The following is a 10,320-nucleotide window of genomic DNA, read 5'->3' as shown; positions in this document are numbered from 1 at the left end:
TGGGGAAGAAACGGTTTATTCTGGGCAGGGGGCTCAGTCCGTGATGATGAGCTCGTCCACGCCCCAGTCCTCGTAGCTCCCGTCCGGCAGGTACCGGCGGATGATGATGGGGATCTTGCGGGCCCTGTGCAGGGGAGAGGCCGGGAGCTGTGAGGGCGGGGCCCCGGCTCTGCAGCGGCGGGGAGCGGGGAATCCTGAGGGGCGAGGGAAGCCTGGGGCAGACAGCCGGCAGCAGGTCCCCTCACACGCCCCCACTCCCTGGTGGCACTGCCCCCCGCGCCCCAATTCCGGTCAGCCCCCCCCAGAACAAGCCAGGGAGCCACAGGAAGCAGCCGGGGAGAGGGGGTGCAGCAGCGAGCCCCACGGGCCCGAGCACTGAGAGTGGGGCAGGAACGGGGAGCACAAAAAGAACAGGGAGCATGGGGCAGGGAGCGCAGGCAGGGCACTTACTTGAGCTCCTTCATGGCGATGAGCAGGGGGTCGGTCTCCCCCTCCAGCTCCACCATCACGGGGGCGCACATCCTGTGGGAGGCGGGTGTTGGGGAGGCGGCACGGGAGGGAAAGGCCGTGCCCCTCCCAGACAAGGGCAGCCCCCCGGAGAGGCGACCTCCCCGGGGCCGGGGGCGGCAGCAGGCGCACAATGGACACCAAGGGCCAGAGCCCTGGACCCAAACGTGCCCCGAGCACAGCTGTCCTTGTCACGCGGTTGGCCCGGGTCCCAACCCCGGCACCCCAGAGGGTCCCGAGCCCGCCGGGAGTGAGCCCTGAGCACTGCTGGGCGTGGCCCCAAAACCAACAAGGAAAAAATTTTGCCTACAAGGGCCAGTTTACTACCAGAGCCGCCTTGCTCCCCAAACCCCGACGGGCGCAGGCCCTCAGCTGCCAGGCAGGGCCCGGGGTGGGGGGCGGCCCAGGGGGCTCCATCCCCGCACGGCCCCAGTCAGACCACCTGAGCACAGGGCTGGGAGCACTGCCGGTGTGGGCCCCGGCCTCTGGGCGCTGCCATCTGCGGTGGGCGGTGAGCCTGAGCCTGCGGGCAGGACACTGCAGCTCCTGCAGGCCCAGGCACCCACATGCTCGGCGTCCCCCGGCCCCGTGGCCTCTGGGAGGACCTGGGTGGACACGCCTGCTGCCCATGTGCCCTGGCCCGCCTGACACGGCTCCCCTCGGCACAGGTGAAGACAGACACACAGACACAGACACAGACACACGTACACGGGCACACACACGAGGGTGCTGATTCTGGGTCACCTTCTCCAGGGAGCCGCCATGGAATGATTCCAACTCAAGTGTTCACGAACCTGCTCCCCCTCCCCATAACCATTGGAAGTGCTAAGGGACGCACTATCTGCGGTTCCAGAGCCTTCTCCAGGCCCCCGGACCCCAGGACCCCAGGGTGCCAGCCAGCCCCACCTCTCCCGCTGACACCACACATCTGGCCCCGCTTCTTATTAGGTCAATTCTGGTGGTTCCCCAAAGTCTGAAAATGTCCCCAAGGCCGAATTCAAGTCTCCCCCTTTCTCTCCCCTTGAGGGATCCACTGGTCCTGCTGCAAGATTTAACTTAAGGCTTGAAAGGAAAAACCGCAGGCCCTGCCGCTGGCCCGGTCCTTCCCCGCAGGAAGCCCCAACGGCCACCAGGTGGTGCTGCAGAGCTGGCCCGACAGGGCACCGGGCTGGGGCACTGTGTGGGTGCAGGTGCCAGGCCCTGGGCTGGAGCCCCCGCAGCACAGCGAACCCCCAGCACTTCGGGGTCCCCATCAAAGGGCTCCAGTGCTCCAGGGCTCCCGGGAGGCCTGAGAAGCACTGGGGGGCGCCCACCCCGGGGGAGGAGATGCACGCTCTCCCTGCACAGGACCCTGACCTGCCCACCAGGGGTCTCTGGGCCCGGAGCACCCTCCTGTGTGTGGCCACAAAAGGAAGCCGCAGTGCGGGGGCGCCCCTAGCCATGCTCCCCCAAGGACGGGACGGGAGAACACCCCAGCAGCTGGCAGGGAGGGGAACACCCACCAGCAGGAAGCTCCCCCAAAGCCTCCCCTGCGTGAAGCGCCCCAGAAGGCCCGGCCGGGCTGCGGGAGGGGCAGCCTGACTAGCGGCAGGGCACAGGCGGGCACGGCCCCTCAGCCCTCCGCTCCCTCCAGGTGGCCGGCTCGCTCCCCGTGCTGGTCTCGGGGTGGCTGGGTGGATAGACGGATGGACAGACAGACGGACGGGTGGGCGAATGAAGGGGTCAGTGGATGAGCGGACAGACAGACAGACAGACAGCACCCGGTCATTCTCTCCGCCCTGTGGCTTGCTTGGGAACCTCGCGACTGCCTGGTTCCAAACTGGGCACGGCGAGGGGGCTGCTCGAGTCCCCGGGGGGCACAGCTGCCAGGCCCCTGGAGTCTAGAGCCCCTCGGCCCCCGAGCCCCCCAACGGCTCTCCCGGCTCCCTTGGGCCCCGGGCCTCACGCCCCTGCCCTCCCCACAGGGACGGGACAGGGACATGGCACCCGGCGTCAGGGGACACTCACGCGATCTGCAGGGCGCGGGTGCCCAGCACGCGGGCACGCTCGTACTTGGTCATGTAGGGCGTGGTGATGCGCTTCTGGTTGGCCTGCGGGCGCTCGCCCGAGGGGAGGATCTCCACGTTCTCCTGGCCCTCCTGCCGCACGGAACAGAGGGGGCTCAGCGGGTGGCCCAGAGACCCTCCCTCTCAGGACAGAGGCCCTGAGCGGACAACAAACCAGGCACCACCGCCCTGTCCTGTGTGGGAAACTGAGTCCCGGGGGGAGGGGATGTAGCATTCACCATGCATGCAGCTGACCCGGGTTTGATCTCCAGCATCCCACAGGGTCCCCCAAGAACCACCAGGAGTAATTCCTGAGCACAGGGCCAGGAGGAACCCCTAAGTATCGCAGGTATGGCCCCAAAAGGGACAAAGAAAAAATATATATATGCATATAGACAAAATATACAGCACGGTAGCACTGCCATCCTGTTGTTCATCAATTTGCTTGAGCGGGCACCAGTAACATTTCCGTTATGAGACTTGTTGTTACTGTTTCTGGCATACCAAATATGCCACGGGGAGCTTGCCAGGCTCGACTGCGCGGGCGGGATACTCTCGGTAGCTTGCCGGGCTCTCCGAGAGGGGTGAAAGAATTGAACCCCGGTCGGCTGCGTGCAAGGCAAACGCCCTACCTGCTGTGCTATTGCTCCAGCCCTGATACAATATATATATATATATATATATATATGCATATATATATTTTTTCTTTCTGGTGTGGCCAAATAAAAAGACAAAACTAAACTAAAAGCATCATCACAGAAGGGCCAGACCCGGACAGGAGGGGAGGCACTAGGGACACGGGCAGCTGACCCCGGGTCAGCCCCTGGCCCTGCACAGTCCCCTCCCTGCAAAGCCAGGGGCCACCCCCAGGCAGGAAGCCTGAGTGTGAACAGAGGCGGGAGCAGTCCCCTGGGATACCGACCTCCTCAGCATTCTCCAGGTCATCGAGCCCCTCGTCCTCCTCCACGTCATCGAAGTCGTCGCCATCGAAGCTGCGCGAGGAGAATGGGCCCGTGAGAGCACTGTGAGCTGAGCACACGCACGCAGATCCCCCGCTGCTCTCGCCCCACCAGTCCCCACTCTGCCACTCCCGCCACTCATGGGCATGATCCGGGGAGCTCCCCCCCTGAAGCAACCGGACCAGTAACAGTACTGTGGGGAGGGCGCCTGCCTTCCACGCGGCCGACCCAGGGACCCGGGTTCGATCCCCGGCACCCCATATGGTCCCCCGAGCACCACCAGGAGTGATTCCTGAGCACAGAGCCAGGAGTCATCCCTGAGCACCACCAGGTGTGACCCCAAAGAAACAACAATAAAATTTAAACAAACAAACAAAAAAAATTAAATAAAAAAGAGCCAGAGAGATAGTATAAAGGGTAGGGCGCCTGCCTTGCACGCGCCCAACCCGAGTTCTATGCTAGGCACCCTCTACGGTTCCCCAAGCACCGCTAGGAGTGATCCCTGAGCACTGCTGGGTCTGGCACAAGAACCAAATCCAAGAGAAGCCAAGCAGGGGCTGGAGCCATAGCACAGCGGGGAGGGCATTTGCCTTGCACGCGGCTGACCCGGGTTCGAGCCCCAGCATCCCAGGAGTAATTTTAATTCCTGAGCGCATGAGCCAAGAGTAACCCCTGTGCATCGCTGGGTGTGACCCCCCCACCCCACACCAAATAAAAGACAGGAGTGTAGACTTGCCATGCCAGAGCCCCATGCTCTAACCACGGCACCATACGGTCCCCTCAAAACCACCAGGGGCTGGGGCTGGGGTGACAGTACAGCGGGGAGGGCGTTTGCCTTGCATGCAGCTGACCCGGGTTTTAATCCCAGCATCTCATATAGTCCCCTGAGGACCACCAGGGGTGATTCCTGAGTGCAGAGCCAGGAGGAACCCCTGTGCATCGCAGGGTGTGACCCAAAAAAGCAAACAAACAAACAAACAAAAACCACCAGGGGTAATTCCCGGCACCAGGCGCATAAAAACAAATAAATAAAACAGGAGACAGCTGAGCAGCTCAAAGGCTTGGAAGTGAGGTGACGGAGAGGATTAGAGCAATGCCAGGAAGGACCCCAAGGTCAGCCACGCAAGGCGCCCCACCCCCCAAGGCACCCCACCCCCCGGGGCACCCTGGCTCCCGCCAAACTCCCCTTGTCAAGGCAGTTCCCGGCCTCTGTGCTCCCGCCTGCATCCAAGCGAAACCTCTTGCCTTCCGCTGGCCAGACAGACAGACAGACAGACAGACAGACAGACAGACAGACTCCCTCCCTCCCTCCCTCCCTCCCTCTCCGGACACTATGCAGGGGGCTGTTTGGAAACCCCTGGAACGGGGGCTCCTTCCCGGGCTCCTGGGCTGGTGCTCGCCCGGGACCTGGAGCCCAGCGCTGCACCCCTGGCCTCAGCCCCCAGGCTCGGCCCCTCTAGGGGCAGCCCCCGGTGTCTCAGTTCTACGGCGCATCATCGCGCTGACGCCTGCGACTCGGGGAGCGGCACCGGCGGGCCAGGGCAGGGCAGGGCAGGGGGCTCCGCCCGGGAACCCACTCGGGCCGTCTCACGCCCCGGAAGGGCACGGCGGGGGCGCCTTGCACCGGGGTTCGATGCCCGGCATCCCACAGGGTCCCCCCGGAGCCCCCCGGGAGGGGCCCCTGCGCTCAGAGCCAGGACGCGCCCGGGGCGCCCCCAGGGGTGACCCCAACACCCCCACCCCGAAACAAATCAACACAAAAGTCAAAAGCCACTGCTCGGAGCCGCTGCCACTGGGGCCCCAGAGCAGGTCCCGGTCCCTCTCACCTGGGTCCACCGGCACGACCCCCCGGCACGACCCCCGTGGCCCGGGCTCACGCGCGGGCTCGCCTTCACGCCCCTCGTGGCCCCCGACGCCCCTGGTCCCGCGAGCCTCCTCCCCGCCAGACCTCCCGCCTCGCCCGCCCCTTGGCGCCGGCACTCACTTGTCCTCGTTGTCGGACATGACGCCGCGCCCCGGGCGCCCCGGCCGCCGGCTGCCCGAAGAGCCCCGCGAACCGCGCGCGCCGACCCCACGCGCCTCCGCCTTCGCCTCCGCCGCCGCGCGCTCTGCGCCTGCGCGCTGACCCGGCCGCAATCACTTCCGGGAGGCGGGCCGCCGGGGGGCGGGTCTGCGCGTGCGCCGGGCGGCGCGTGCCCGTTCCCATGGTAACCCGAGCGGCTGGCCGCCGGGCTCGCGTTGCCGGGAGCTCCGTGTGTGTCCCTCGCTTCCAGAGGCTGCCTTGCGGGGGGTGTGGGTGGGGGGCAGCAGGGACAGGGGTGAGGAAGGCAGAGAACGGTCTGCGAGACGGGGTGTGTCATGCGGTCCCCCCACAGGGCCTGCCCATGGCTTCCCCGCAGAGAGTGGAGGCAGTGAGCAAAGGCGCGGGCCTCCCCCGCTGCCCCCCGCTGGTCACTTTCACCCCAGGAACCTGCAAGCTGCTCAGAGGTCAGTGCCCAGGCGCCGGGGGCGTTCTCTGCCGTCCTGCTCTCCCTCGCCGGGCCTTAGGGATCGCTCTTTTCATCTCTCAGATAACAAACCTGGGGCTCGGGCGTTTGCCTTGCACGCGGACAACCCGGGTTCGATTCCCAGCATCCCATAGGGTCTCCTGAGCACCGCCAGGGGTGAATCCTGAGTGCAGAGCCAGGAGTGACCCCTGAGCATCGCCGGGTGTGGCCCAAAAAGGAAAAGGAAACCTGGGGCTCAAGGGCCGGAGGGGTGATGGTAGTATAGTGGATCAAGAACTTGCCTCGCACGTGACTGGCCTGGGTTCAAGCCCCAGCACCCCCAAGTGGTCCCCTGAGCATCACCGGGAGTAACTCCTGAGTGCAGAGCCAGAAGCCCTGAGCCTCCCTGGGTGCAGCTAGGTTTGGGTGCGTGCCGTGGGGAGGGACTTGGCCTTGCTCACAGCGACCCTGGTTTCATCCCCAGCACCCCATATTTCCCCCCGAGCCCGCCAGGAGTGATACCTGAGCATAGAGCCAAGGGTAACTCTTCAACACCGGATGCAGCCCCAAAAAGAAAAGAAGAGGGGCTGGAGCGATAGCACAGCGGGTAGGGCGTTTGCCTTGCACGCAGCCAAACCCGGGTTCGATTCCCAGCATCCCACAGGGTCCCCTGAGCACCGCCAGGAGTGATTCTTGAGTGCAGAGCCAGGAGTAACCCCTGTGCATTGCCGGGTGTCAGGCCAAGCTGAGGGTACCTACCTCTTCCCTGGGGCTCTGAGGAGCATTTTTGTTCTTTCTTTTGTTTTGGGCCATGCTGGGAGTGCTCAAGACATACTCCTGGGGCCGGAGTGATAGTACAGCAGGTAAGACACTTTGCACGCCGCCGACTTGGGTTCGATCCCCAGCATCCCATACGGTCTCCTGAGCACTGCCAGGAGTGACTCTTGAGTGCAGAGCCAGGAGGAACCCCTGAGCATCGCCAGGTGTGACCCCAAAACAAAAACAAAAGCATACTCCTAGCTCTGCACTCAGGGCTTCCTCTTGACTGATGGGGGGGAGGACCATGTGGAATGCTAGGGATCAGAGCCAGGTCAGCCACCTGCAAGGCAGACACGTGATGGCTCCAGCCCTCAGAAGCACCTTGTCTTGCAGCCATGATGAAGGAATCCAAACTGACCAATTTCCAGCAGCGCCACCTCATGGACACCGTGAAAAGTAAGAGGCGGCTCACAAAGGCCAGGAGGAAGACATATTTGGGGTGTTGGGTTTGGGAGGTCCCACCCAGCGGTGCCCAGGGGGTCAGACCTCAGCAGATTGCCCACATGAATGCACAAGCTCTTCAAACCATCTCCCCAGCCTTGAAGAGCACATTTCAGTCATTAAATTTTGAGGTTGGTTTGGTCTGGGGGGCCACACCCAGCAGTGCTTGGGACCCACCCACTGCTCTCCTGGCAGTGCTCGGGGCCAGAGGTCAAGCCTGCATGCAGAGGGTAGATGCACTAGCCTTTTGAGCTCTCTCTCCCACCAACAAAGGCTTTTTTTTAAATTTTTGAGTCATACCCTGAGATGCACAGGGGTTACTCATGGCTCTACACTCGGAGACACTCTTGGCAGTGCTCAGGGAACCCTATGGGATGCTGGGAATTGAACCCGGGTCGGCCATGTGCAAGGCAAACGCCCTCCCCGCTGCACTGTCGCTCCAGCCCCAACGTCTTTTTCCTTTTTCTGTTTGGTGGGGGAAGCCCGGCCACACCTGGCAGTGTCAGAGGCTGTTCCTGTTTCCCTGCTCTGGCTTGACTCCCGGCAGTGCTCTGAGCCGAAGAGGAAGCCCTGCAGATCAAAGGGGGGTGGGGCCCTCCCTAGGCGGGCTTCCCGGGAGAAGAACATATCAAGCTCGGCATGGGACTTTCCCCAGAGCTGCAGCTGGAGCCCGGGTCTCTGCCAGGGGTGCCCACCACCCCGCTCACCCCCATGTGCCCGTCTAGAGAAAGTACCAAGGCTTGTTTTGTTGTACAAGAATGTTTATTGCAGCATTGTTCAAAGTAGTAAAAACACATCGGAAACCACCTGAACATCTATAACAAGGAGACTGGTTGAATAAATAACTTATCCATCCTAAGGGCTAGTAGCATTCAGCTATAAAAAAATAAGTTATGTAGAAATGGGCCGATCTGAAGGGTGCCCGTGATAAATTAGGCAGAGTTTATTACTGCGCGCAATCTAGTGTGATCCAGTGTTTTCTGAGAAGAGATTCCGGCACCCGGGAAGAGCATTGGCGAGATCTGGAACTGGACACCCACACAGCTAGGCACTCGGCGCCCGGGACGGGGGTGGCGGGGGGGAGCGCCCCCACTACAGGCAGGCGGCGCTTCTACACACAGTTCAGAGACAGCCGGGCCCCCGCCTGGCCTTCCTTCCCCAGGAGGGGACCCTCTCCCGCTCCAGTGCGGCCCCACAGCCAGCCAGAAGGTCCTGCCTTCCAAGGAGCCCAGCGCGGTCATCTACCTGCCTCCCATCCTGGGTATCCGCTCCCACCTCCGGCCGGCCAGCATGTGCCAAGCCAACGGCGCATACAGCCGGGAGCAATTCAAGCCTCAGGCCACCCGTAAGTCTGGGACCACTCTGGGAGGAAATGGGGGTTCAGGGACAGAACCCCCGCCCCCCCACACACACACATACACAGGTGAGCAAATCTCTAGTGATCAATAGTAATGCTCTGGAGCTTTGGCACGTGTTAGATTGGGGCGGGGGGGTGTCAGGGTGCCGGAGGAAGCAGTTCAGCGATCAGCATGGTTCAGGAGGCTGGAAGACAGTGCAGGGTGAGGCGCTGGCCTTGCATGTGGCTCCTGGGGTCTATTCAGCACGGCCAGGAAGAACCCCCAAATACAGAGTGGGAGTATCTCCCAAGCATCACTGAGTGTGGCCCCCAAACCAAAAAGGTTTGCCAGGGCTGGAGAGAGACCTCACTGTTGTGTAGAGAATTCTGGGTTCCTCTCCTGCACGACAGTCCCTGAACATCAGTGGGAATAACTACACCCCTGCCCCCCCCACACACACACAAAGCTGGGAGTAGCCCTGAGCACCACCAGGCATGACCCCAAAACCAATCTGACAAATGCTTCCCAGATCCCCAGGGACAGCTCACTGTCTGGTCCTCACTTGGTCCCCTGCGCACAGCCTGCAGATGTCTGCACCCCTTCAGACTCGGCCCCGGCCTAGCCTGGCCCCCCACCACCACCAAGGCACCACATGGCCTCACACCCCCCATGATTGACCCCCAACCTCTTCCCAGCAAGCTCCAGTGGCCACACGGGGGAGACCCTTTTTTCTGGCCCCCCCAGGAGACTTGGAGAAGGAGAAACGAAGACTCCAAGACATCTTGGCCCACGGGAAGGAGTCCGAGCCCCGGAAGAGGAAGCCGGCGCCCCCCAAGCAGCAGGATAAGGCCACCCCCGAGCCAGACCGCTTTAAAGAGCGTGAGCCCCCTTCTCCGGCTTCCGTGTGCACGCGGCCCCTGGGGGGGCGGGGGTCCCCAAGGGCCACCAGCGAGGAGCAGGGCCGCAGAACCGCCTGCCTGACCCCGCATGCGCCCGTGCAGTGGAGAAGGAAATCGAGGAGAGGAAGGATTTCCTGAGCGACATGGAGGCCCTGGGCCAGGGCAGAGCGTTCCGGGCCATCATCCTGGCCGAGATCTCCCAGGTGGGGGACAGCGATGGGGCCGGGGCCCATCCCTCCGCGGGGCGGCCGCGCTACGCCCGGCCCTGATGCCCAGCGTCCTGCCCTCTCACCTTTGGCAGAAGCTGCGGGAAATGGAAGACATCGACAACAGGCGGAGCGAGGAGCTCCGGAAGGCCCTGGCCGCGCTCTAGCCTGCCCCACCCTGGCCCCCGGCCATGGCCAAGCAGCACTGCCCAGGCCTCGAGACCTCAAAGAGCCCCCCCCCCCTGCTGGCCAGCCCCAGCCACAGGTACCCCTGTGTGGCCCTGAGCCGCCTCCCAGGGAAGCAGTCCCAGCACAGGGACGCTGAGGACACAGGGTGGGGCGCCCAGGGGCCCGGCCGTCCCCGAAGCCTCCTGTCTGCTGTCCTGAACCCGGGGATGAATAAGACTCTTCCTCCCACCCCAGCTCGGATCAGGACTCTTTCCCTGGGTCTCCGGGGGGCGTGCAGGGGGGCTCAGAGTGAAGCCGCTCAGGCCCGTGCTCCGAGGGGCGGCCCACACGCAAGACCCCCAGCCGACGGCCAGGAACGACACACCCCAGTATCCTCTCCACCTCTGGCACCCCAAGTCAAAACAGCCCAGTAATGTCAACCAAGCCCCCCAC

At 63.4% G+C, this 10,320-nt stretch overlaps 2 protein-coding genes across 2 annotated transcripts; one reads left to right on the top strand and one right to left on the bottom strand.

Annotated features, from left to right (window-relative positions):
- Positions 1-5,636, bottom strand: POLR2F (RNA polymerase II, I and III subunit F). The gene is made up of 5 exons (XM_055141178.1): positions 5,496-5,636; positions 3,475-3,544; positions 2,515-2,645; positions 451-522; positions 1-124 (listed from the first exon to the last, which is right to left on the bottom strand). Exons 1-5 carry the CDS (start codon positions 5,513-5,515, stop codon positions 34-36), a joined length of 384 nt encoding a protein of 127 aa, XP_054997153.1. The 5' UTR covers positions 5,516-5,636; the 3' UTR covers positions 1-33.
- A 188-nt stretch (positions 5,637-5,824) lies between these two features.
- Positions 5,825-9,929, top strand: C6H22orf23 (chromosome 6 C22orf23 homolog). The gene is made up of 6 exons (XM_004610703.2): positions 5,825-5,998; positions 7,150-7,212; positions 8,420-8,602; positions 9,339-9,473; positions 9,596-9,696; positions 9,795-9,929. Exons 1-6 carry the CDS (start codon positions 5,896-5,898, stop codon positions 9,864-9,866), a joined length of 657 nt encoding a protein of 218 aa, XP_004610760.1. The 5' UTR covers positions 5,825-5,895; the 3' UTR covers positions 9,867-9,929.
- The last annotated feature ends 391 nt before the right edge of the window (positions 9,930-10,320 follow it).

The sequence above is a fragment of the Sorex araneus genome, chromosome 6, assembly GCF_027595985.1.
Source record: "Sorex araneus isolate mSorAra2 chromosome 6, mSorAra2.pri, whole genome shotgun sequence".
In the NCBI taxonomy this organism is placed as follows: Eukaryota; Metazoa; Chordata; class Mammalia; order Eulipotyphla; family Soricidae; genus Sorex; species Sorex araneus.
Note: the sequence above shows the minus strand (reverse complement) of the source record. Positions and strands in the feature narration are given on the sequence as shown.

What these genes read in the sequence shown, in the direction of transcription:
- POLR2F (XM_055141178.1), bottom strand. Translation starts at nt 5,515, where the DNA reads ATGTCCGACAACGAGGACAA. An exon ending in ATGTCCGACAACGAGGACAA is followed by an intron (nt 3,545 to 5,495) that starts GTGAGTGCCGGC and finishes CTCCTCGCGCAG; the next exon opens with CTTCGATGGCGACGACTTCG. An exon ending in ACCTGGAGAATGCTGAGGAG is followed by an intron (nt 2,646 to 3,474) that starts GTCGGTATCCCA and finishes TCCGTGCGGCAG; the next exon opens with GAGGGCCAGGAGAACGTGGA.
- C6H22orf23 (XM_004610703.2), top strand. Translation starts at nt 5,896, where the DNA reads ATGGCTTCCCCGCAGAGAGTGGAGGCAGTGAGCAAAGGCGCGGGCCTC. An exon ending in ATTCAAGCCTCAGGCCACCC is followed by an intron (nt 8,603 to 9,338) that starts GTAAGTCTGGGA and finishes TGGCCCCCCCAG; the next exon opens with GAGACTTGGAGAAGGAGAAA. An exon ending in TCCTGGCCGAGATCTCCCAG is followed by an intron (nt 9,697 to 9,794) that starts GTGGGGGACAGC and finishes CACCTTTGGCAG; the next exon opens with AAGCTGCGGGAAATGGAAGA.